Source organism: Hippocampus guttulatus, chromosome 12 (genome assembly GCF_054856545.1).
Source record: "Hippocampus guttulatus isolate MCC_2025c chromosome 12, RoL_Hgut_1.0, whole genome shotgun sequence".
Taxonomy (NCBI): Eukaryota; Metazoa; Chordata; class Actinopteri; order Syngnathiformes; family Syngnathidae; genus Hippocampus; species Hippocampus guttulatus.
The window spans coordinates 7,596,126-7,623,682 of record NC_141272.1 but is presented as its reverse complement, the minus strand read 5'-3'; the positions used below and the strand labels follow the sequence as shown (position 1 = coordinate 7,623,682).

Below are 27,557 nucleotides of genomic sequence, written 5' to 3'. Positions count from 1 at the left end.
AAAAAAAAAAGAAAAAGAAAGAAAGAAAGAAAAACTAAGTTAACGAAAGCCGACAAAATAATCGTTAGGTCACCATTGTAATGAAACGCCTCAAGAAGTGACATCGAGTGTTGTGGACAAGTTTGGAGAAGATATGAACAATGGCTCCCTTTGAAGCTTCTGTTGGTTCATTAAAGTGTGCCGGGCCAGTTCATCCCTTTAGAAGCCCCATCTCGACCTGTCTCTGACCCTGTTCAACCTTTGCGACCCAGGGCCCCCGTCACTTTACAATTTACTGCGGAGAGGAGCCGCTTCCGCCGGACAGTTGCCCAGAATGGGGCCGTAAGGATGGATGTCGCTTTTGCGTAAAACAAAGAGAAAGAGAGAGAGAGAGAGAGAGAGAGAGAGAGAGAGATCCACAGAAGAAAAGAAGAACTTTTAAAACGCTGCCTTTATCTTATAATTGATACATTACAATAAGAGGAGGAGGTGGGTGTGTGTCTGCGGGAGGCGGGGGGAGGGGGGACACCTGGGTGCGTCGGGACAAGAGGAGTGACAAGAGAGGAGCAGACGAGTCGCGCACAGTGAAAAAGTTGGAAGCAAGTTGATGTACCGGAGGGAATTGCAGCCGGGACGTCTCCGGGGTCCACCGCGAACAGAAGGGAGATGCACCAGTCAGACGGGTCCGTGAAGGCAACGCGGTGATGAGAGGACTGGAGTTGAGAAAGCACGCGGTGTGTGGCGGGCAGTGAAGTGTGCGCGCACCCGAGAGGAGTCTGTCGTACACTCATCCGGCGTCTTGGAGAGCCTGATAAAAAAAATACAAAAAAACTTTTGCCGTATATTTTTGGTGACAATTAAAATGGACGGGGCTGATTTCATGAAAAAATACAACCAAAATAGAATCCCAAGATAGAGCGATCTTTGAAGCGGAGTTCCATCACTTTTGCTCACTTCACCACCCGCACTTTCTTGAACGGCACGCCGACATCAACATTCAACGGTAAGAAGAAACCGACTTAAACGAAAAAACAATTATATATATATATATATAAAAATGTATATATATATTTAGTGTGCTTATTGTTAGTGTGTTTATTGTTGCTGTCAGGGCGAATTCAGTCCGACTTAAATTGTTCAAGACGTGAAAACAATGCTGGAGCGCCAGACAAAAGGACTCACTCAATCCTAAAAATGTATCCTTCTTTTATGTTAACACATTTTCGTGTCGTGGATAGTGGTGTTGTTGTTTTTTTTTCATCCTGCTTGGATCCAAATGTGTGTGAATTATTTCAAATGATTTATGCTTCAAGGAAGGAAGCGAGAAACAAAAATAAATAATACATTTTTTTTAAAACGGCATTACAATGTGAATGCTAAACACGGTGTCCACGTTTTGTTGTATTCTTTCATGTTCAAAATATTTTTCATTGTTGATTTTTATAATGCATAATTTCCTTTTCGTGTCAAGAAATTCATGAGCCAAGCGTCAGAGGGCCGACCTAACTGTTGTTCCTTGAGTTTAAATTGCTGTTGTTAATTGATGTGTCCTTCGTTAAAGATGTTGTGTAAGCTTTAAAAATCAGCTTTTTTTTAAATCCCTTTTGTCTCTAAATCAATGAATCCGTTGTATGTTTCATAACTGTGACTGGCTATTATTTTTCCCAGCCCACATTATAATAATAATAATTATTATTATATATTTAGCATAGATCCATATTTATATCTCTGCATACGCAATCAATCAATCAACCAATCAATCAATCAATCAATATATTGTATATATTGATTGATATAATATATCAATATTTACCAAGGACTCGTGTAAACAAATCAATACTTTTATTGTTAACCACACATTTTATTTGCTGACTGTCATATATGCACTTGTTGTCCCCCCCGCCTCCTCACCCTTGTTTAGATGTTGAAAATATTTCAAAATAGATCTTTGGCGTGGATGTGAATTTCCACAGTGACCCCCAAATTCGAGCCTTATTTCTCAGTGCAAGGTATGGTTGGTACACAGTCACCTGGACTGATATTGATCTCTACTTGTCTCTGTCTACTCAGATCTTGGATGGGTCAGGCCATGTGAAATATTGTGTTGATGCCAGTAAGCCAGATATCGGGAGCTGGCTGAAGTACATCCAGTTTGCCCCCACTGCCAAGCAGCATAACCTGACAGCCTGCCAGATCGATGATCAGGTAAGTGGAGACACATGCAGCTTATCCTGGAGAAATGCACACTGGATTCTGATGAGAAATGGGCAGGGGGCTTCTTATTTTGAATTCCCAAATGATGATTGTGCCCATCGATGAATCCCACCAAGGATGAAGTACAATTGTAATCACGCTACATTTTTAGCATCTTTTTCAACTGTCGGATGAAAGTCTCGCTGTATTTTCAACTCTCCGTCCTGCTTGCTGTTGTTGTCTTAAAAGGTGTTATTGTGATTCAAGTCAGATAGTCCCATGTGCGACTGCGTGGCCCACCCTGCTCTCACTTCTCTCACAGACGCACACACACAATGCGGTGTACTGCAGACACTCTACGTTATCAGCATGTGTTTTCATTCTGTAATTGTGTGCTGGCTTCTGCTGTGCGAGGACCACAGGGCAGGATCAGAGGCGGCCTGTCGAGATGATATTTCCCCACACTTCCCTGTCACGCTGGCGATATAAACTCTTAGATATGTCAGGAATGTCACCGTCTTTTGCTGCTCACCTGGCTGTGGCCAGAGGTGCGTGCTGCCCACATGGGGGTCTGTTCACCTCACTAATCCCACTCAGTCATTCCTTCATAGAGGGTGGTGGACAAGAGACTAAACTTTACTTGACACGCGTGTAGCACATTCCGTGGCGTGACCCGTGCAAAAAAAAAAAAATGGAATTTAAGCCCCATGCCTGTCATTACCTCTCAGTGAGGAGTCACTAAAAAGAGGGACAAAATTGTCTGTAAGGAAAGGATGAACAGATGATCACAAAATGAGTCACGGTGTTATGAAAAAGTCATAGGCCACCTTTTCACAACAGTGGTTTTGATGGCAAAAATGTAAATACGAATCCCGATGCAGGAAGCAAGATTACGCTTAAAATACATTTATTTTATTTATTTTCCTTTTTTTTTTTTTTTTTTTTTTTACATAACTGTGCAGCTGTGTTGAGCCCATTGAAGTTTAGTGGTCTGGATCAAGATGTGGATTTTGAAACGTTGCACTCTTCAGAATCCTAATGATGGCACCCACCTCTGCTCCAAGAAGCAAGAAAAATGCAAACAAACAAACAAACAAACAAATCTCTCAGATTTTTTTTTCTTTTGTATGGCTGTGTTGAAGATCATTTCTGGTCATTTGAACAATGGTGGATCGAAACCTCCGCAGAGCCCTGTAACAAAATTCAAAGGAAAAGGATGTGTCAGGTATCCTTGGTATAATGGAGCCTTTAGGTGAACAACTGAAAAGGACTTTCCTGAACAAATCAGCGACTCCTCTGTCACCCCTCTTCTCACTTTTCTTAAGAGGATAAGTATCCTTCGAGGTCGCCCCCCCCGTTCTCTTGAAAGACACCAAACGTCTGGAATCACTTGGCCTCCGTGTTTTCAAAGTGACAGGGAGACAAACAAGCAGAGAGAACCGTGCGCGAGGTGTGACTTGCTGTCAACACGGTGGTTCTGCTCTAGTGCTTGTGTAAGGTTCCGACAGGTCTCGGACATGGCTGTGATGAGGTGATTGTTAACTATTACACACTGTCACAACGCAGTACAATGTGCCGTCTTTAAGCCTTCCGGCCAGCATTGATGTTTTTGAAAACACACTGTAGCGGCTCACAATGCCTGTCTGTGTGCTCAAATTGAATAGACTAAATGTGGGGTGGTCTTGCAAAGCCCCTGTCATTTTTTTTTTCGCTACCGCGTGCGCTCATGAGGGCTTTTTGATTGTGCTTTTTCAGTCTCCGTTCACACATTCCGGTTTGAGTGTGTGTGCAAAGTGTGGCTCGTTGCATCTGTGGCAATGCGCACGTGTGCCGGTGTATCCGAGCAGCCACGTAAGACTGCAAAGAGTTCATTCGGGGCTGAAAACGGGAACTTGTGCCTTACCTGAGTCCAACAGGTTTTTTTTTTTTTTACAACCGCAGAGAAGTGCTGAGTATGAAGTCAGCTTGAAAACACACGCACACATGCTCCACCAGACGAAACAGAGTGGGCTCCCTCAAGTGTAAACTGCAGCAAAACGTCTTCTGAGAAGTGTATTTAAACCAATCCAGTGCAGTACTTTTAACGGAGATGATTTGCCGTGTGATTTATATGACGGCAATGTCATACAACCTCAGCAATTTCCAGGTGTGTTGGTCATTATGGCTCACTCGTAAGCTCCAATTCAGCCCTTCCAATGTGAAAGTAAAACTGGCCTCCATCCTCTTATTTCTGACCCAGTTCTGTTTACCATAAAACTTTATGAGCAAATCTCAGAGGGGGAGAGTGTGTGAGTGAGGAAGGAATGAGTAAGGAGAGAAGGGGAAATAGCGTGTTTTGTCTCGTTGGAGAAACTGCCCCCCCCACCCCCTTCACACTCTTCACTTCATTCTATAATGAATCGGTTGTGTTAAATCCTCTTCAGAGGACTTTGAAAAACATTCAATTTCATCACCATTAGGTACACTCGAAAATTCTACAGCATAATATGATGAGCTAAACAAAACTTACCTGTGCAAAATAATGTGTACAATTTCAGAGAGGAATAAATGCAAAGATTGTAGTTTTATATCTGAGGTGAAATGGCAAGCATTCTGAGAATCAAAGTTCTCGAATCCTGTCTCAGACCTAATGATGAAATTACAATAGTTTTACAATCGTGCTCAGCGCGAATTAAGGAGGCCATTTGACCATTGAATGTGGAAACATTTATTAATTTTCAAAATTGGTCTTTTTTTTTCACAAAAATTGTCTGACTAAATCAATTCCACTTTTTGGTTTAAGCCGAGTAATGCACAAAACTTTGCATGGGTGGATTTCCTAAAGATGAACAATAAAGACAGAAAAAAAATGGAATTCTTAACAATCAGTTACGTCATTATTATTTTGCCCATCCATGATGCAAATGGACTGTCACTTATAGAGCGCTTTTCTGCCTCGGGTACTCAAAGCGTTTTGCACTGATACCACATTCACCAACTGATGACGCAGCATCAGAAGCAACTGGGGGCGGCGGAATTCAGTGTCTTGCTCAAGGACACTTTGACATGGTCGCAATGGCCAGGGATCGAACCACCAACCTCTGGAAACTATTTTTGAATCGGAATTGGAATTTAACAGAAATGAGTTAGCCACTGAATTCTGAAGTTCACTCAATATTATCGTCACACCGCATAAAAGACTACTGGAGACATCTTTTTTTTTTTTCTCCACAAAATGGAAACATTCTTTAACTTTTACAGTAAGAGCAACGATGAACGGGCATGCTAATTAATCTTTATCATTAACCTTTCACATACTGTATGCGTTCAGTGACAGCCCTTTTCCATTCTACCCCGTAATGCCGGCACTCTCTTGATGTTCCCGTTGCTTTGCTGATGCATGGAACAAGGCAGTCTGCAGAAAAACTCCCCAACCATTGTGGTTTATCATTAAGATAATGTGGGTAATTAGCGCTTAAAAAGCCTGTGCCGCTGCTGTCCTCGGTCTACAGACAGAACTGGGTGGCAAGTGGATTATTAATGTAATTATCATCATCCGCCTTGTTGAAGAACATTTCACAAGACACTACAAAGACATATAAATGTCAGTGTGTACTCTCTTTACCAACATGGGTGCTTTCCTTCAGCCCATCTCACACCTAGTCTTTTACGTTTGGCGTCAAAAGAACAGGACACATCCCTTTCTCTGGCAGGCTTAGAAAAGTAGGCCCGGTTTTCCAACTTGCTTGCAATGTACACGTGTCGTAAAATTACTGTCATGTGGTTGCTCCTTGCCAGTTATTTAGGATGATGGTAGTTTTGTCCATCTATATGTAGCCTGCGATTGACTGGCAACCAGTCCACGGGATACAGTAAACCGCCTCATGCTCAAAGCAAGGCTCCAGCTCGCCCGCGATCGTAATGACGTTAAAGTCCGACACAGTTCAAATGGCCCAGTCTGAGTATGCCCTTTATCTCATTCGGCCTATTGATTAAAATTTAAAATTAGGCCGGGCCGTTGATGCATTTCACAATGATTGCCAGTGACTCCGAGATGAAACGGTCAAAGAATTATAAATCAATGAGACAAGAAGTGAACAAAAATCTCTTAACAGAATGAAATACATGAAAATGTTTTGAAACCTTTGATTGCGTTCCTGCTGATAATAATGTTTTTTTTCTCCAACCTCCATAAGACGTGCACAAATAAAGTTTCCCAGTATTTAATTTTGTTTCACTTGATTGGTTCTCATTAGCTTTGGCTGACTCCATTGCTACTCAACCCCCACTGTTATTTTCACATTGCAGTATACCCCCACAAAAACGCAACAAAAAAGCAGCGACAATCACAAAACACCTCACAAGCACATTTACTGTGCGTGTTATACAAGACCGAATTCAAATTAACAGTGTTTCCAGACGTCAGGGTAAGCAAAGTTAAGAAATACTCAGATGGTTGAATGGATATCGACATACATTGAATGTATTTCAACGATTTTACATTTCTGGAAATATGCATAGGCATCGTCAATGACAACCTCTTTCAGTAAATCTTGACTTGTTATTTTCTTAAATGATAAATCTGCCTCCAGTGGCATGTCTCTGTTATATCATTTGGCCTTCAAGACGTGCATATGTAATATGTAGTCATTGATAATTCCCAAATAAAAAAAATCCTGTAGGAATGAGGCAGGAAATATGTTCCCTACATTCAACCAACTAGAGCATAAGTGTCAAACTCAGGTCCTGGAGGGCCGCTGGCCTGCATGTTTTCCAAGTCTTCCTGTTGCAACACACCTGATTCAAAGGAACAGGTTCAATGTCAGGCTTCCGCAGAGCTTACTGATGATCTGATCATTTGAATCAGGTGTGTTGCAACAGGGAGACTTGGAAAACATGCAGGGCAGCGGCCCTCCAGGACCTGAGTTTGACACCTATGAACTAGAGACTCATACACTGAACCTTCATTCTGTGTGGAAAACAAAGTAAACAGCTTGCTGCCTTACTCTGAGCAATCTTTCTTGAGAGCGCTGCTACCCGAAAGTTTTATTTTGTAGCTTCCAACAGCAGACTGCAATAGCATTTCCAAACATCAAACCTGTTCATCTACTTTGATGGGGCAAGATGCTGAAATATCACGTTGCTATCTTTTTTACTTTGCCGTTTTGGGTGAGGTATGGAAGTGAGCAGCATAATACCAATTAAAATGCTTGAAATTCTTGTGGGCCCAAAACAGACCACAGCAAGTCTTTTTTGTCATACAATAGTACCTCTTCATTGCATTAGTGTCCCCCCAAATAATAATAATATTCATAATAATAAAAAGAACAATATAAAAATTGTAAATTTGGTGCTTCTAAACGTTGCTGTTCAAGATGTCAAAATTGCTCGTCATTTCGACTGCGCGCATCCAGACCAGCATTCATTTGCATTTGTGACCTCTTACAACATGAAAGCTCTGCCTAATAGCTCACCAATCAATTGCGCGCAAAGGAGTCACCAGGGTGTGACCTGAGAGAACGTGCTAATAACGTGGCTAAGAAGTAATGGTTTCAGGGAAACCAGTTGGATCATGTACTTGTGGTTGTGCCCTTTGCTGGGGAAAGAAGCTTCGCAGAAAGATCAGATAAATGGTTTGCCATTCTAGTACGTAAGTGGTTTTATTCAAAGCTTCTGGGATTTGAGGAAAAATATTGATACATCAGAATGGGAGTGTGTGGTGTAAATGGCCGCCTTAATGCTTTGCTGGGTCTTTGTCACTGTGAACTCCACCACCCCAGTTATCTAATCTCTACAATAACCTGCTAATTTAAACCAGTGGCAGTCAATGATTGTGTGTGTGTGTGTGTGTGTGTGTGTGTGTGTGTGTGCGCGCGCTCGCGTGTGGTTTTGATCTGCTACTGATGCCCCTTTAGATCAAACAGTGGGTCTTCTGTTCTGCAGTGAGCCTTTGCTTGTTTGTTTGTGTGTGTGTGAGGGTTTTGGTGTTTGTCTGTGGTGGCCAACAGGGAAGAGGTGGAGCCGTGAGGGGAATTCCTCAAGTGTGCCTCTGCTTGTGCCTGTGGAAATACTTTTAATGCCACACTACCACAAAATTCAGAGGCTCATGCAGAAGTATTTAGTCAGTTGGGGTTGTCCAGACTAGTCGACTTTACCACTTCAAAATGACATTCAAGACTAACACCGACTAGTCACTATCCTGACTGTGTTTTATGGTTGCTTGCTGCATTCCATACTCCCGTGTGTGTTTGTGTGTGTGGTACTGCACAAAAAAATATCAATGATGTCATAAGTACCTACCGGTAGTTGCAGTACACTTGACTTTCATCACACTCCCGTTGAATGAAAAAAGGTCTGAAATTGTGCCACCGCTTATAAACCACTAAAATAACACAAATGGGAAAAGGTCAAAGGCTCCAAATTGTTGTTACTCCGATAGGACTTTGGACCGCGTCCCTTTCTTACGTTCTTTGTTACATATACATAGGTACCTCTCAACCTCTAAAGTCGAATGCATGCCATTGGAAGATGTCGGTCGACCTCAGTTTTCCTCAGATTTCGAAACAATTTGCCTTTGCTTCTCAAAAGCCCCGTTTTTCCACGATCGATCCGTTATACGGGATGACTTTCCATTTTCTGTACTCGTGTCTCGCGATGTGTGTCCACATTTTATGGTGACGTGTTTACACCTGTGTGAGAAAATACATTGTTGGCTGCATTTGTTTGAGCTGCGACATAATACACAACGTATTTTGTGGATGTCTTTTAGATCTTCTACAAAGTCACTCGAGATATTTTCCCCGGTGAGGAGCTTCTACTTTTCATGAAGGCAGAAGAGTATTCATGTGATACTTCCATGGCTCCTGATATTCACGGTCAGCATCACACATGTATACAGTACACGATGGTTGCTCACTGGGACAACTTGCACAAGACGTTTTCTTCAACGATTTTCTCATGTTCACCCCTCCCGCTTTGCAGAGGAGAGGCAGTACCGCTGTGAAGACTGTGACCAGCACTTTGAGTCCCGCAGCCAACTGCTGGACCACCAGATGCAGCAGTGCGGGATGCCCCCCTCCTCCTTCCATGATGCAGGTTTGGATTGTTTTTTTTTTTTTGTGCCCGGACTTCCTTCTAGTCGATACTCTCTGACTATTTCCTGGAATGTGAATTGTATAAGATTTAACTTGTTGTTTGTGTCTAGCAGAGGACAGTGACATCAATGCCCAGGAACCTCAAGACCTGCGACCTCTCCACATGTCTCATGACTTTCATGAGTGTAAAGAGTGTGATCAGGTCTTCCCGGATATCCAAAGGTGACTTCTATACGACCTGCGCTTGTGTTGTTGTAGTGAGAGTGTGCCTTAGTGTGACTGATTGATTGGTCATTTGTCCCGATCATTCCGCGTGTGGAGCAAGCCAGAATAATAAATGTTAAATGACAAATGTAAACAGGGTCGACTTTGCCGTTGCCAACAGATTTTTTTTGGATCCCGTAACAAAATATACAACATAGTCTAGACATGTACTGTACGCTATTATTCACTTCCAACACTGAGTCGAAACATGATTTCAATGTCTTTGGCTACTTTTGTACCAATGATAGTATTGCTCTGGAAGATCATCGCACTTGCTCAGCATGCAATCAGACTGACTCAAAGGGGCCTATTTAAATTATATTCTTGGTGAATTTGGTGACAGATCAGGCACACACACTTTCTCAGAGAATCAGCAGTTTTTTTCTCCCTCTCTTTCTCATTGTTCTGTTTTTTTTATCTGTGCTTCCTGCAGCCTCGAGGCTCACATTCTGTCCCACTCTGAGGAGAGAGAATACAAGTGCGACCAATGTCCCAAGGCTTTTAACTGGAAATCAAACCTGATCCGACACCAGATGTCACATGACAGTGGCAAGCATCATGAATGTGAAAACTGCTCAAAGGTAAAGTGATGACTTTTGGGGGGAAATTGTGATGGTTCAGCCACTTTCTCGCTTTGATTTCTGTGTCTACTACTTTGTGTTTCTTTGGTCGATAGTAACACCTTCTGTGTGTCTGTGTGGTTCCTTCCCCAGCAGGTGTTCACAGACCCGAGTAACCTGCAGAGGCACATCCGCTCGCAGCACGTCGGGGCGCGGGCCCACGCCTGCTCCGACTGTGGCAAGACGTTTGCAACGTCTTCGGGCCTAAAGCAGCATAAGCACATCCACAGCAGTGTCAAGCCCTTCATGTGTAAGTCACTAAGACCCTACCTATGTAAGTCTACTCAGTACATTATAATAATAACAAAAATAACATGCTTGTGTAACTAGAAAACTTGTTCTTGGGAATTCTTGTTTTCAGCTTCTCCTCCAGATTCAAACCTAATGTTCCAAAGTAAATAAAGGAGGGAATATTAAGAGTTGTGACATAATTTACTAGAAGTCAAGAGCAAACACACCAATGATTATTTGACTAGCATGTAATTGGAGCCACTTACACTTGGTCTTATCCAAGTGACCTAGTCTGACACACACAAACTCATGCACGCATGCACACAAATACGCTCACTCACACACACAATCGCACTTTTTCCCTCTTGCATACCCCAGCAAGACACATTTTGACCTTTCACACTCTCCTTTCCCTAAAGCATTATGACCTTCACCCTTTGCCTCTTCTATTTCCCTGACCTGCCACATGCTAGCATATGAAAAGCAGTCCACATAAGAGATTCTACTCTCCTTTTCAATTAAGCATATTAACATGTCGTGAGTACGCAGGCTAGTAGGGCTGAAACGAATAATGATATGTTTTTTGACCGATAAGATTTGTATCGAATTGATATCAGGCCTGACAATTTGACACAAAGCGATACACTGTATCGCTTTTTTGGAATGATACAATTCAATGTCGATGTGCAGCCAGCATTGATGTGCACCAGTCCAATGTCTATCAATGTAGCTAGTAGTGCTGAAGCAGTAAGCGGGTTACACCCTGATCTGGGTGCCGGCCAATTGCAGGGCACACAAAGACAAACGTGTTCACACTCACACCTAAGGACAGTTTTAGAGTGATTAATTAACCTACCGTGCATGTTTTTGGAATGTGGGAGGAAACCAGAGTACCCGGAAAAAAACCAAGAGGTTTGGATAGGCTCCAGCCCCATATATGTAACATCTGTTTCTAAAACAAACTGGATTCTGATATCAATATAGTATAGGTCTGTATGATAACCGATTTTGTTTTCAAACAGTGTCAAATGTAGTCAACTTCCATTTATGGCTTCATGAAAACTATTGCAAAAGGAACGACTATTGCAATTACAGTATTTCTTTACAACCCTGATGTGAATTACAGTAAAGAGTAGGCTAGGTCGTAAATATGTTGATAGACTAGTAAGATGGTCTCTATACTAGATATGGTCACTGTCCATCTCTTCGGGTCAGATGGTGTCACAAAAGTACTTGAGTGTGCTGTGGGAAGGTTACCCAGTACAGGATGACAGGGACCGAGCTTGGGGACAAGGTGAGGGACCTGAAAGGGTGATGGGAGAGACTCAGGGTAGGCAAGAGGGGTGGGGGGCAGTATAGGACGTGGGACCTGTCCTGGGAACCAGACTGCAGGATAGGATTCATTCAACTCTGCTTCCTTCACAAACTTAAAATAGAGCCATTGTACTTCATACGCCTAAGAATGTGTGTGTGTGTGTGTGTGTGTGTGTGTGTGTGTGTGTGTGTGTGTGTGTGTGTGTGTGTGTGTGTGTGCGTGCGTGCGTGCGTGCGTGTGTGTGTGTCAATACTCTTTCATTCCTTTGTGTGTCCTTCTCTGTGACTTAGTTTGTCTGTGTTGTTTTGTTGTGTGACTGTGTGTGTGTGTGTGTGTGTGTGTGTGTGTGTATATGGAATTGTTTATGGAATCCCTGGGACACAATGAGTCGAGGGATGCCTGGGAACTATTTCAGATGTGCAGGTGATGAGCGGCAACAACCGACTCACACTGTCATCCTGTTACAATACCAGGAACTGGACACACCTCTCCTCCTCATATTGATGGAAACCATGGTCATAATATTGATGGGAACACAAGTGTTTCACATTGCATTTCCTCTGTGTCACATGTTAAGTAGATATGTATTGTGTGATGTTCTTGTCGGTACTTTGTGCGTCTCTGCGTCGCGTTGTGAAACCCTCTTTGTTTACATCTGTGTGCCCCTGCAGGTGAAGTGTGCCATAAGTCCTACACCCAATTCTCAAACCTGTGCCGTCACAAACGCATGCATGCTGACTGCAGAACGCAGATAAAGTGCAAGGACTGCGGGCAGATGTTCAGCACCACCTCTTCCCTGAACAAGCACCGACGCTTCTGTGAGGGAAAGAACCATTTCACGACAGGAGGAATATTTGCTCAAAGTATGCCACTCCCTGGTGGCCCTGGCTTGGACAAATCAGCTTTGGCGATGGGCCACAGCAGTGCCGGATTGGTTGATTACTTTGGAACTAGCCGCCATCATGGTGGGCTTACGTTCCCTGCCGCGCCAGCCTTCCCATTCAGCTTCCCGGGCCTTTTCCCTTCTGGTATCTATCACCGCCCACCACTAATTCCAGCCACTCCTTTGCCGGTTAGGCAACCCGCTCACGCTGCTGTTGCTAGGCACGGTGCAGAGCTAAGTAGGAATCCACTGCTGCCACCTAGCCCTGGAGCTCAGGAGTCCAGAGAGCTCCTTAAGGCGCTTCGGAAGGACAACAGCGTTCCTGAAAGTCAGATCACAGCTTCAGACCTACGCAATCAAAGCTCGCTGTCCTCCACAAAGCAACGCAACAAGCAAAGTGACCAATCTGAAAGCAGTGATCTGGATGAAGTCAGCACACCCAGCGGAAGCGATCTAGAGAGTATGTCGAGCTCCGAGCTCGAAAGTGATATGGACACTGAGCGAGATAGGGGGGCCGTGCGGGAAAATGGCAAAAGCCTCAAAATGAAGGCTCGTGATGGAAGCCTCCAAAGTCTAAGCCTGACAAGCAGCGGTGCTGATAAAAACTTTGCCGGACCTTCGCTTATCCCTTCCTCACTGGACGAGCACACGGCTGTTACCGGAGCTGTAAATGACTCTATTAAGGCCATTGCCTCCATAGCTGAGAAGTATTTCGGCTCGACAGGCCTAGCTGGCCTGCAAGACAAAAAAGTCGGCTCACTGCCTTATCCCTCGATGTTCCCTCTACCTTTCTTCACAACTTTCTCTCCGCCAGTTTATCCTGTTCAAGACAGAGATGTCAGAGCTCACGTGCTGAAGAGTGAGGCGCAGTTGCAGGCTGACGATTGCAAAAAGGCTCAGAGCAAATCGTCATCAGAGTCACCGTTTGACCTCACCACCAAACGAAAAGACAAATCGCCCCCGTTTGAGCCTTCCAAACTCGAAGCCTCCCAGTTTACCGGTCAGGATCAGCCTTTGGACCTCAGCCTAGGGACCAGGGGCCGTGGATGCAGTGCAAGAGAAGAAGAGGAAAAAATGTGTGAGGGTCATCAGGATGAGAAGGCAGTTTTGGTAACACCAAAGCCCGACTCCTCGTTACAACATGCCAGGCCGACTCCTTTCTTCATGGATCCCATCTACAGGTATTGTTATTCCCAGTGGTTTTGTCAGTAGACACGTTCCTACCAAGAACTGTGATTTGATTCAACTTGGCACAGTACAACATCTGCATTTTCATTTTACAAATTTGTAAAAGGCACCAAAATAAACACCGCGTAGCAATGTCGAGCATCCATCCATACCAATCAGCTCACAGCCTTGTACCATGTGATGTTGGTATTCTTCCATCATCCCATGGACAGAGAAACGCAAGTCCGATCAAGATTTAAACGGTGTCGAAGTTAACTCGAAAGCAGGATTGGTTTGGAATTTTGAAGGCACAGAAACATCGCAAACTTAATTGTGTAAAATTACGTAAACCAAAAGAAAATGCTACCTCTCGTTGCTTCACTTTTTACCTTACTATAAATGTGCTGTCATGAAAAGTCTTACGCAGCTGACAAATGAACAGCAGCAGGCTACAGTTGGAGTATTTCACTCGTTTCTCTTTAAATTGCAACATTCAAATTCCGTACGTGTGTGTTACGAGCTGATCGAAATCTACTATTAGCAGGGTTGAGAAGAGGAGAATGAGTGATCCGTTTGAGACGCTGAAAGACAAGTACTTGCGGCAAGCTCCGGGCTTCCTTTTCCACCCTCAGGTATGTTCTGATTGTGCCATCAACGTGGAATGGGACCTGGAACTGATCTGTTTATCTCATCAAAATGTGTCTGTGTTTATTTGTGTGTATATTTGTGTAAAAAGTGCTTAGAGCTTTGATTTCTGCTCACATTTTCTGTGGAAGACTTTCCGATGTGAGTGCAGTCGGCGTAGCCTCGAAATGAATACACATGGAATCGCAAAACTGATCATTGAACACCGACCGTCAAAAGTAGTGATGTGTACTGGGAGCCATTGTCACCTTCCACTTTTAAGTGCCCGACATGATTGTCACTCACTAATTGTCAGAGCCTGTGGTAGTAAGAGCACACACAGGAGGCGCAAGGGTCATAAGGAAAAGCAAAGACAATGAGGGACAGAAGGAAAAAGCGGGCACATTGAAACTGCGTTGACAATACAAAGGCCGAATTTAGAGTCCGCAAGGAAGAAAACAAAAAAAACATATTCTGTGTTATCAATGAAAGTGCCCGTTGCTGCTTGATCCTGGATGGAGACTGCTTTGGAGCAATGTCAGTCTCCTCAGAAAAAAAAGGGAAGATAATTTCTGACAGAAGGAACCAGACCAGTAAATAATGTTCACTGCTATACACAATGTGAATTTAAGAAAAAAAATGTTCATTCATTATATTGTCAGATTTTTATTGTTCAATAAACCCCTTGCTTCACACGATTGACCTGCAAAAAAAAAAAAAATGCTCCAAAAAGTTAGAAAGTTGCTCCTCAAACAAAGTAATTGATCGACGAAATTGCTCTGCAGTGAAGAAAAAAAAAATTCAAGCCTTGTGTATGTACTGAACTACATTCGTTTAATCAGTCTCTGTTGTGGGTGAGAACGGCCTCGGAAAGTGAAAACAGCACTCTCTCAGGCATATGATTCTGTTCCCCCTTTTTCTCCATTTCAGGTCTGGTTTTTACAGGCTGTTTCATTTGCCTGATTTATGTCCTCTGTCCAGACTGTGGCAAAGGCCTAGCCTGCAACGACCACATGGTCGTCCCACATGCCTTAATGAGGTGTCCTATCAGTAGAAACACTAACAGAGTGCTTAGGCCATCTTTATGACTTTATGATGTCTGGACACACAAATCATTCCCAGAAACCCCAGACTAGTGTAGGTCCAAGACAGACCAGGCGAGGGGCCCTTCTATATACCTTTGAGTGGCACTGCGCTCAGTCACCTGACTCACGGCTTGCTCATATATCAAGTCAAACGAAGAACATCTGAAAGACGATATTCTTTTTATTTTTTTAACCTGTTTGTGATTCAGCTTTTTACTTCCTGGCAGGATATTTTATTGCAAAGCAATTTGGGCTCATATTACATTCTGGATGCTATTGTAATATTTTTATTGCGCACGGGGAAGTGTTCGGAACTATGAGAGCCATCTACAATTCCGCCGCCATAACTTTGGAGTTAGGCAGCTCATTGCTCCTTTATAGTTAAAATCTTTGACCCATGTTTTGTAGAGCTATAGACATTGATTGCTGCTAATTTCTGACTTTTTTTTCTTTTCTCCCTTCAGTTTCGTTTGCCAGATCAGAGCACTTGGGTAAGATATATGTATATATATTTTTTCCTCAGTAATTCATGTACGCCATAAGAGCGTAGTGTTTGTTTTTTTGTTTGTTTTTAAATAACATTGTTTTGCACAATCTTGTTGCAACACTCAATTCCTCAAGAGGTACTAATGAGTCACAGCACCTTGAAACTCTGGATTTCTCTGCTCCTCTCACACTATTGTGGGAAATTGGCATTACAATGGAAGACCAAAACAATTTGTTCCGCGCAACTAGTCCACTTCCGTTTTCGAGGAAATGTACAGGAGACAAATTTCTTGTGTGCTCTACATACTTGGCCAATAAAGATGATTCTGATTCGGATTCGGATTCAGATAATGGGACAGAATTGATCAGTTTCAGGCCAAAACTTTAGTCATTGTAAAACTTTTATTAGCTGGAAAAACAACCGTGGCCATATGTTAATCACTGTCAAATAATAATTAAAATTATTATTATTACGCTGATTATTATTATTATTATTATACATCGACCTCACAGTGCAGAGGTATCAGGTTCAATTCCAGCTGCGGCCTCCCTGTGTGGCGTTTTGCATGCTCTCCCCAGGCCTGCGTGGGTTTTCTCCAAATACTCCGGTTTCCTCCCACATTCTAAAAACATGCATGGCAGGTTAATGGAACACTCTAAATTGTCCCAAGGTGTGAGTGTGAGCGCGGATGGTTATTTGTCTCTCTGTGCCCTGCGATTGGCTGGCAACCAGTTCAGGGTGTCCCCCGCCTACTGCCCAAAGATGGCTGGGATAGTCTCCGGCACCCGCCGCGACATTTGTGAGGATAAATCGGATCGGAAAATGGATGGATGGATGGATAATAAAAATAATATATTTTAAAAAGATGTAGGGGATGTAAGCCACTTCACAAAAAGATCTCATTCAGCTCACTTCACAGTGTTGTTTTTCTTTTTTATATTGTCAAGCTCATACTTAAGTTGTAAGTGTAGCAAAACAACATTTTGGGCTACTTTGTCATACTGTAGTGAAGCGCCCAGTCGAGATGCATACTGAACAATCAACTTCATGGTTAATTTGCATAAGAGATCACAGGGCAGAAAACGAGGGTCAGTCTGGTGTCGGATGCACGGGGTGAAAAACGGGTGGTCTGATTCAAAAAGGGAGGCTGGAGAGGCACTTTCCATCAATATACCCAAACCAACCACTTTTGAACATATAGTATGCTTTCTTGTACAGATAATGAAGCGCATCTATTGCATATGATCATGAAAGGGAGAGGGAACGGAGGGGCAGTGGAGATTTTATTGAAGGTAGTTGTTTAGATGGAACTATGTGCTTTACATGTGTCCAAGGGTAACAGTCTCTTTGGGACACCCCCGTGGAGGGTGGGGGTGGGGGGTCGAGGGTTGAGCCTGTTTCTCTCGCCAAACATCTGGTTGCTGATAAAGATCAACAATTGAGAATGCATCTCGCTAATTAGGCCCTCGCAGCATCACCGACTTCTGAAGATAGCCAATCAACCACAGGTCCCACTGCGACGCTACAGCAACAAGCAAGTTCACAAATGCTTACACACTGCCTTGGGGAAAATGAAAAGGGGTTTTCATGAGGTGTGCGTCTGTGTGTGTTCAAAAGTATGTGCAAAGGGGCCTGTTATACAAAAGAGTAGAGTGTATGACCTTGGGAAAATTACCTCAGAGCGCAGTCTGGTCTCTTCTTGACATTAAGTAGCTTAAACATTTCACACAGACAAGGCACTGTGACATAGCAAAATAGACTTAATCAACCTAATCCATAAAACGTACACATCCATCATTGAAGTGCAATCTGTGGTTAATGCTTTGTAACTTTTCAGACATCCTTAGAGAATCGGATATGACGAGTCACGAATGAGATGTAAATGAATGAATAAAGGCTGTATACTTTAAATAGAGCTCTATTAAGACGACGTCGTAAATTATGATTGATCATTTATGATTGGCAAATTTGATCGTTATTTTTGTAGTTAGCAGGAGCGTACGACTGCATCGTATCACAAAATGTTTTTGAAGATATTTTTGTGGTAAACATATAAACAAGGTGATCAACATAAGAATAAGAGTAAGAAAACCTTTATTCGTCTCAGCATGGAGACATTCCCAAGTCCAACCATTATATCATGATGCATAGCCGTTGCAAACTACAATTACATTAATGGTTCGAATCAAAATCTACCAAACTTGACAATCCGCATCCTCCCACATTGAGAATGTCGACTGCATCGGGAACTTTGTACTCAGCCGTCACTTGCTTTCAACACGTCTCCACGCACGGTCATCCATGAGTTTCTCTCAAACGATAGTCTTTCTGTCCATCTTTCCATCTTTCTATCATTTTATTTATTTTTTCTATCTCGCCTGTCATCTTGTCCTTCATCGTGCTTCCTCTCAGAACCTCTTCACCTCTCTGCTCGCCATTTACTCCATCTTGGCGTGATGCCTGAGTGTAACGGGCTGAAAACAGGAGATGGAATGTCAGAGTCGAAGCGGTGCTCCCGTAGAGGACCCGAATCACCACTGATTTGTTGCCTTGATGAAATAAGAACAAGCTGAAAATTCAATACGAGTAAAATAATGCAAATTTTTGTGGCCCCATTGGAAAAGAACAAAAAAAATAAAAAGTGCGAGCGTGTGCATGCATTTCGTGTGCGAGCGGGATGTGTGTGCGAGCATGCGAGAGCGTGTGCGCATGTATGTGCGTGGGATGGCCTGTCAGGCCCAGTGGTCTACTGGGACCACCACCCCTCTGTCGCCCCCTTCAACCCCCCTTGCAGCTCTGCTCCTCCCCCACTCCGCCCCTTTCAGCACAGCGATATCATTATTACCCATGTCTGGCCCTTGATCAGCAATGTCAACATCTTTCATATTGACGAATGTGCTGTCTGCCCGCATTGTGCACAGAATGGTTTACTGCCCAGCAGTGGACATGAATCACTCCACACACAAACACAAACACACACCCGACATGGCTCTGACAACACACAGATACACACTTGGCACGTAGAATCAAACTCGCGGGCAACACGCGTTACAAATACATTCTCCTCGCTCACACACAGACATCTATTTTCACACACACAGGTGGCAATTAATCAACTATAACCACCATGAAATAGTTTCTTATATCCATATATCCACATACCGAGTAGGCAAGAAGGCATAATTTTTCCGAGGATATCTGATGAAAGCAACCGGTCAACTTCATTAGCAGATTGGCTCCAGTCGTTAATTCTTTCCTTGTGTCTGAGTCTGTCTGTTGAGGTGTTGTCTGTCTGAGAGAGAGAGAGAAACGGAGAGTTGTGTGAACAACTCAAAACTTTCTCAGAGCATGTCAGGAATGTAAATGTAGGCTATGAAATTGAGGCCCACATTCTCATTGTGCCTATTTCAAATGTAGGATATACAAACCTTGCACCTTTGGTGTTGCCCAATTTTTTTTATTACTTTTTAATCGCACTTGCTGCTCTTTGCTGAGAAATTTTCAGACCCTGATCAAATCACTGCCAGACTCTTTAGACCATTCATGAACATGAAATTCCAGCAGAATGGCATTTCCTGGAGTTTTTAGTTTAGACAATGATCCGGTCTCGTCTTCCCGTTGCTTTCTTTCAGATGTCAGCTATTGAGAACATGGCTGAGAAGTTGGAAACTTTTGGCTCCTTGAAGCCGGACTCGAGCGATCTGCTGCGCTCTGTCCCCTCCATGTTTGACTTCAGGGCTCCACCTTCAGCGCTTCCGGAGACGCTGCTCCGTAAAGGCAAGGAGCGCTATACATGCAGGTAACCGCAACACGAACTGCAGCTTTGATTATCAATACTTATTTGACGAGATTCAGGAGTGTTTACTCTCATGAAGAAACGGTACAGTTTTGCTGATTCGCCCCTAAAAGAGACCTACAAAGGATTATTCCATTTCAAATACTGTGGAAAACATAGCCTATACCATATTTTGATTGGCATTTACATTTGATTTACAGAGGGTTTCTGTATTATTTTCTCTTATGTTGAATAGATATTGTGGTAAAATCTTCCCACGTTCTGCCAACTTGACGCGCCACCTTCGGACTCACACAGGGGAGCAACCTTATAGGTAAGAAAGACTCTTTTGTGACTTCATTTACAGTCATTAAGCCCACGATCTAGCTGCTCACTGCTGTCCTTGGTGTCAATCAAAGTAGACCATAACTGTAGAAAGTGTAGTAATTTTAGTGCTTGGATCTTTGATCCTTCCCAAATTTCCCAGGGCCTTGCAGATATGCCACGCCAGCCCAGCATTTCATGGAAGTCACTTTTTGGGGTAGTCCTGAAAACAAACAAAAGGGCATTGAAAACAATATCTCTCGCCATTGTGTGAATGAGTTGTAGGCAATGACATCCATTTTCCGATCCGCTTAATCCTCACAAGGGTCGCGGGGCATGCTGGAGCCTATCCCAGCTGTCTTCGGGTAATAAGCGGGGAACACTCTGAACCGGTTGCCAGCCAATTGCAATCCGCGCTCGCACTCACACCTTGGGACAATTTTGAGTGTTCAATCAGCCTGCAATGGATGTTTTTGGAATGTGGGAGGAAACCGGAGTACCCGGAGAAAACCCACGCAGGAATGGGGAGAACATGCAAACTCCACACAGGGAGGCCGGAGTTGGAATCGAATACCTCTGCACTGTGAAGTTGACCCGCTAACCTCTCGACCTGCCTGGAATAATTGTGATACTGCGAAATAATTTGTCTCTTGAAAAATGCTGCGCTGTCACCCAGGCGACAACATTTTCCAAGAGCAAAACAAGGAGGCAAATATTGTGATCCTTTGAGAGATCTTTCAAGCTCTGGCTAAATGCCTCACGAGGAGAAGCTGTCTTCACCAATGGCAAAGGCTGTCATAAGTCCATATGCTTGTCTTTCCGACATATCACGCTCAAAATATTTACATTCACCCTCTCTACTACGTTAGCAGCTCCAGTTGCTGAAGAACCAACAATGAAACTAATTTGTTGTTTATCCAAGTACCATTACCTTGTTAAAATCAAGAGTAATCCCTCGCCAGAAGGCAGCTTTGTAGTTACTTAAATGAAATGTTGCCCCGACGCTTGCAGGAGGCCTTTTCACAACAGGGGAGCGAGGTCTCTACTGCCCCAGCCTGATAGCCTCCACTCCACACACTGGCATGCCATTAAAGATGACCGCTGTTTATGGTCATTTGTTATGTTGATAACCAGGGGGGTCCTGAGGGACAGCCAATCCAGCGAGCTAATTCCAGCCGAAGAAAAGATCTAATCTTCTGGTATAATTTTGCATGGAGAAACTTGGCAAGGGCGGCTAATTTTGCTGGGATAGAACACAATCTGTTGCGTGCTTATTGAGTGAGAGAAGAATGCAATTTTATTGAGCTGGCTGGAGATAAGAGGCAATTCTGTTTCACCTTCAACAAGCTCCTCCATCATGTCTGGATCTGTGGAATTGCTCGGACTGGGTGTGTGTGTGAGTATGTGTGTGTGTGTGGGTTCTGTATCACAGATGATTGCTGCAACACAAATCAAGAGTTCCAAAGTCATGTTTTTGGTGACTGTTTGTTTTGTGCTTAAAACACTTTCTCTCTCTCTCTCTCTCTCTCTCTCTCTCTCCTTGCAGATGTAAATACTGCGACCGCTCCTTCAGCATCTCTTCCAACCTGCAACGGCATATTCGCAACATCCACAACAAAGAGAAGCCCTTTAAGTGCCACTTGTGTGATCGATGCTTTGGTCAGCAAACCAACTTGGATCGCCACCTCAAGAAGCACGAGAATGGTAACCTGTCAGGTAAGGAGCAGAGAGGCCTCATCTGTTATTCCAAATGAGAGCTTGAATGCTCCTAAAGAATCCCTACACGATTCACCCCCACACTGCGAAATAATCTTAAAAGATGAGAAATGAAATAATTCCAGTAAATCTGCCATCAAGATCAACAAGAGCACAACATATTTATGAAATGAGCTAATATAATCACAAACATAGCTTATGGATGTGATGGACTCACATCCATAAGAATCTCACGCGCACACACACACACACACACACACACACACAAAAATGCTCAGTACTGTCGATACATGCATATACATTTCAAATTTCTGACCTGAAATGAAAAACCTCTTCAGATATCTTCACAGCTCTATTGCATTGCATTACACTGTGCAGCTTTCTGATGTCGGGTGTATGCCGAGTCTCAATCTGTGACATTGAAATCACTCATCAGTCACACACTGTTATGTGTTTAGTTTATGTCCGACAGTCGTGGTCTCATACTCACGGCCCGGGGGCCACTTTACGCCGTACCATCGCACTTATGAGCTACCACGGCTCAGGCTCATGACCTCTTATGACGAAATTCCAAGTGGAAGGAAGATATCCTGTCACCAAGGTCCTTTCGTGTATTTTTTTTTTTTTATATCTGCTATGAAGAGAGAGGTTGGTGATGAGAACAGCCAATTTCTAGCAAAATAGGACACACAATGTTTTTTTGTTTTTTTTTGTCAAGGCTCCCCAACACGTCATAATGCACAGAGAAAGTTGTTGCCGCTCAAGAAATCAAACATTGTGACTCAAGTAGACATGCTGAGGAGTATGCCAAGTACCGGGGAGATTAGAGATTAGATTGAATCTTGTTCACATTCTGAAGAAGAATGAGTGTTCTGAACTGTTATTAATAAAGGTTGGATTAGTTGAACCCCTTTTTTTGTAGAATACTTGATGCGGCTCAAACACTCCCAGACTTTCGAGCAGCACCAACATAAATTGAGTTTCAGAGCCGTGGTCAACAGGAACAGTTTGTCCCGAGAAATAATGTGCAAGGAGCTGCATGGTAATTTGGGTTGAAGAGTGTCATCGTGACTCATGCATTAACCTCCAAACCCTACCAGAAAATAATGACACTGAGAAAAACATGTTTCTCCCTTGTTTCTTTGCACAGGCACCGCAATGTCTTCGCCACAGTCGGAACTCGACGGTAGCAGCGCCATATTGGACGACAAAGAAGACTCTTACTTCAATGAAATAAGAAATTTCATCGGCAACACAGGCCAAAGCCAAACATCGCCGGACCCCTCTGAAGAAGGGTAGATAAACATCTACATTTTCTTAACTCTACTTTCTGCATTTGATTTTTATTTCATGTTTTTCTGGACGTAAGGGCTCGAAGACAGAAAATTGTTCTCCAGCGGTTTGTCTGTCTTAGATTTGGATTTTACTATCACACCAGCCCATCTGAGTAATTGCGTACTGTTGAGAGTGCAATCATGTGTGTCAACATTTAAGGAGATCACAGCTCTTTCATGCATTAAATCAGGTGATGTCCCTGTCCATGCAAGTCCGTCTGTGCATTATGCAAATACATTCTTGGAGCTGCGATCAGGTCAGATAACGGTTGTGCAATCTGCTCGGCTCTCAAGAGTTTGTTTTCACGCGCCTCCCGTCGGTGTGATCACAGTCTCGATTGTACGGCCAGATAGAGATCTCGTAGACTGCTCGATGATTGGGCCTCCATGAGCAGGAGCAGGCGCAGGAGCCTCGGGAGGACGGGAAGAGAAGCCCGAAGGGGGAGCGAAGCAGTTAGCCCGCCACATCTGGAACCAACATGTCTGCCGACAGGAAGAGGGTAGAGGGGGTGGGGTCACAAGGTCGGCCTGTGTTTCCTTTCAAAATGGTGCGCTTCTGACTGCTTCTGATAGATACTTTATCCCCAGCAAATTACCACGTTTGAAAGCATAATTAGCGAATCTGTTTGTTTAATCACAGAGCTCTCGCTGGCTCTTCAGGAGTCACTATTCAGAGCCGTGTGAGCTCAACACGACACAAATACCACCGTTTCAGGCCCAAGCTTACACCGTACCGGTTCAAGAATGATGTAAAACACAATGCGGTAACGACGTCTGATAAAGAACAAAGGATGATACATATCTTTTATGTCTGCACACACTTAACTGCATTGCCATCAAGTCAGGTATCGGATACACGCACAGTAATTATGTGATGACATGTGTTACTTTCCGATCTGCATTTCTCTTTCTCTGAGCTCTCTTTGTGCAAGTTTTTTTTTAATGTACTGTATCTGCAGAAAGACATCCCTGAGTGTAATTAGTGAATCAGTCTGAATGTGGTTCCAGGTGATTTAGCAAATGGTGGTTTCCTGTGGCACTGAGAAGGAAAAATTAAGACTCTGGCAGTTTGTATAGCTGGTTCTCTTTCCCTCCACAAGCAGAGCAGAATGGACCGCTTGGCAGTGCATTCATAATTCAACTTCCAAATGGGGCTGTCAGCTAAATATTTTGCCTATTAGATGATTACTAGATAGTAGTGAAGATAAACAAGAAGAGAGACTAAGCACTCCGGTTAAGTGCTGCAGTGATGAAGTTGGTGCTGCTGTGCCCAGAGGGGCCCTGCAGCCTCAATGACAAATGAGATTCCGGCTTTGCTCTGTCCCAGCTGCCATGTCCTGCTTCGCTGCTTTGTCGAGTAGGCCACTAGCCATTGTGCTTTTTCACATATGGAAGCAGAGGAATGTTGCAAGAACATTTCAAAAACACACACACACACAAAAAACATAAAAACAGTTCATATAAATGTGTTATATTCTTGCTCTGCAGTGTCAATGGCAACGCATTTGAAGAAGAAAAAACTCTCCAGATGGCCAGCCATGGGTCACATGACTTGGAAGACGAAGAAGCAGAGGAGCTTGCTGCTGATGAATATGGGGAAGAGCCCAGCAACACCCTGCATAAATCCCAAGAGGAGATGCCCAATAGCGACATTAGTGATGACATCATACAAGATGGAATGGACTTCAGTCGGACAAATGACTCGAGCCAGAACTGTAAAATCTCTCCCATAAGGTAACGCTAATAGTGTAACGGTGTCTGTTTTTTAATTTCAATGTTTGACATGAAGATATTTTGCTGTGGTTTTCAGGTATAAGGACGAGGAAGAGCTGAGTGGCTACTCCGCCTTGGATCAGATCCGTCACTTTCCAGACATCCACAAGCTTGAAGAGAGTGAGTTGAGCGATGGGGAAGGTGATGAAGACGACCAATCGTTTGCCTCTGCCTCGCTGGATGACGCAGTCAAACAGCCCCTCTTTCGGAAATCAAAGTCACAGGTAACAGCATTTTGGAAGGAACCTCCAAGGTCTTGATTCTTAACTCTTTCATTCCACAAGACGCACTTGTACGTCTTTTTAAAATTAGGCCCCACCTACCAACGACGTACTTGTACGTCTAAGTCTTTTTTTTTTTTTTTTGCTTCATAGAAAGGAGCAGGGTCTGATGCAATCTATGAATGAGAATAAGCCGTTCGGACCCAAAGATAGGCAGCACACTTAGGTCGAAGATGCGGCATAGGTGATAAATGCTATGCCGTGAACCCAGAGGTGTTTTAACTTATTTGAATTGCAACCTCTTTGACATGACATAATTTTAAGTCATGCATTTTTTTTTCACTTTTGATCTCGTAAATTTGATGCTTGCACACACACCTCGTGTTTAGTTTTTCGAGGTGTGTATTGTTGCATGCCACGCACACACACTTTCCATTAGTCCTTCTTGGTTTGCACTTCTTCCACTCAGCTGGCTCGGAAGCATTTTATTCTATTATTTATTCACATCAGTTTAAAATCTGAACGACTCCAAGAGAACCGGTCTGGCACTTTGAACTTCGATCCCGGTCCCACTTGACCTTCCGTCAGTGCTGACAGAAGGTCCACCTCTGCATATTTCCAAATATCTTTCAAGATATGTCAATGAGAAACTAATCATCGCTGTCTTTCAAAATTGTGTGTGTTGTGTCCGGCCACTAAATGACCTGCTCATCTCTGTCCTTTGCCAGGCATATGCCATGATGTTGTCTCTGGCTGAAAAGGACTCTCTCCACCCCGCCACCCACACGCCGGCCTCCATGTGGCACAGTCTGGCTCGGGCCGCTGCTGAGTCCAGTGCCCATGTATGATGACACCTGCTTTTCATCTTTTACATCCCCCAACCACTGACTCATGGAATTGGGAACCCATTGCCGGGCGTTCTTCCTGTCTGCAAAGCAGAATCATGGCCCTTCTGACTGCTGAGTTCAGCGCCTTGTACAAAAGCAGGGTCCTTGCAGACCCCAGCCCAGAAAACCTCAACTTCAAAAGAGAAAAATATCCCTCTGAGACCTTAAAAATGGATTTCCTAGTATGGCACCTAACAAGGATGACGCGATTGTGGTGGAAATAATAAATCTAAAGTAATAATAGTCATATTTATTCTCTTCATTTGCACACCAAAGGCAGCTGGTGGACATGGAAGATGTGCTGATATATCTTGGATAGACTGCATTCACTGCCCAGTTCACACTAAGTCGGGTGAATATATGGAGTCGCTTGTGTCTCAAAGGCAAAGTATGTATCACTGTAACAAAAACACTGTCTCGTATGACATCATGTATATTCAAACTGCATTGCAATTCAAATCCCCGGGGTCCACGTGTTACTTTAAAAAAATAAAATTTAAAAAAAAATGCACTTGATGTAATGAAGGGTGGTAACAACTTTGGTCACAGAAGTTCTAAAAGAAGTACCTGTTAGTAATGCTAAATCAAGCCAGCCATCTGTATTCACGGTGTGTCTGCACAATCATCTATTCTCTCCTGCCTTCCATCCTGCCCATCTGCACTATCTGTGAAAGGTTAGGAATAGATTGGCATTTTAGTGGATGAAAAGAAAACACGTTTTTGTTTTTTTTTCAAACTGAGATAAGTAGCCAGCGCTGAAGTTAAATGTTGTTCTCGAAATGGCATTTATCTTTTTCCACACCATTGAATTCATCCTAGTCAGCCAACAATACCACTAAATAGCCTGAATGCTAGTTGTTAACTACTCATTCTTGACCTTCATTCATTTTAGACAATCATGATTTCTTTTTTTTTTATTCCTTTTTTTTTTTTGTTGATGTTGTTGGTGTTGTTGGTGTTGTTGTATGTTGTTGTATGTTGATAATTGTATTTATTTGTTGGCAAACTGTAGTTTGTTTACTGAATAGCACTGCTCCGAGCCTGGGCAATGGCAGACTCCACTCCGGGCCTATCCCAGACTTCATTGGGGTATGTAGATTCCATTTGAGTGCCAGATAGTATTAAACATACAACTCACTCCTTATTCTTTTGATGAAACTGGTTGATGAATAGATTAGTTTTTTTAATGACAATTTAATGATTAAATTGTTAAAAAAAAGAAAAGAAAACAAGAAAAAAAACTGTATATAGAAGGAAATCATTAAAAGACAAAACAAGCCAGGTATCATTTGTTCATATGCGCATGGTTGGTCTGCTAAGATTTGTGTTGACATTTTCTACGGTCGTCTGCAAGCTTGTGTGGCGTTCAGTTCATGTTAAACCCTTGTGCCAAACTAAAAAAAGAAATAAATAAAACAGATTTCTCTTATGTATTCTCCCGTTTTGTGGGACCACATTTTTGGTTTTGTCTTTGTTTGTAATCAATTTTAAAAAGTAATCAGCAAGTTGTGGTACTTTTATTTTAATGCTTTTTACAATGTAACTGTTACGCATTTCAATTCAAATAATGTGGGAGGAACAACTAAATAAAGGACTACAATGTGGA

The 27,557-nt window shown here is 43.1% G+C and overlaps 1 protein-coding gene across 7 annotated transcripts; it reads left to right on the top strand.

Annotated features, from left to right (window-relative positions):
* Positions 1-526: 526 nt before the first annotated feature.
* On the top strand, positions 527-27,557 carry mecom (MDS1 and EVI1 complex locus). 7 transcript variants are annotated; one of them, XM_086126025.1, is made up of 17 exons: positions 527-982; positions 2,050-2,184; positions 8,921-9,026; positions 9,133-9,246; positions 9,359-9,467; positions 9,943-10,090; positions 10,226-10,379; positions 12,347-13,739; positions 14,270-14,357; positions 15,899-15,925; positions 19,554-19,720; positions 19,953-20,030; positions 21,567-21,736; positions 22,887-23,031; positions 24,559-24,804; positions 24,881-25,067; positions 25,793-27,557. In XM_086126025.1, exons 3-17 carry the CDS (start codon positions 8,975-8,977, stop codon positions 25,910-25,912), a joined length of 3,198 nt encoding a protein of 1,065 aa, XP_085982151.1. In that variant the 5' UTR covers positions 527-982; positions 2,050-2,184; positions 8,921-8,974; the 3' UTR covers positions 25,913-27,557. The 7 variants fall into 7 exon arrangements, with proteins under 7 accessions (XP_085982151.1, XP_085982150.1, XP_085982147.1 ...); XM_086126024.1 differs by having other exon boundaries at positions 14,267-14,357; XM_086126021.1 differs by having other exon boundaries at positions 10,226-10,403; positions 14,267-14,357.

Coding starts and splice junctions, on each gene's coding strand:
- mecom (XM_086126018.1), top strand. CDS start 8,975: ATGAAGGCAGAAGAGTATTCATGTGATACTTCCATGGCTCCTGATATT. Junction 14,358..15,898: donor GCTTCCTTTTCCACCCTCAG/GTATGTTCTGAT, acceptor TTCTCCCTTCAG/TTTCGTTTGCCAGATCAGAG. Junction 23,032..24,558: donor CCGGACCCCTCTGAAGAAGG/GTAGATAAACAT, acceptor CTTGCTCTGCAG/TGTCAATGGCAACGCATTTG.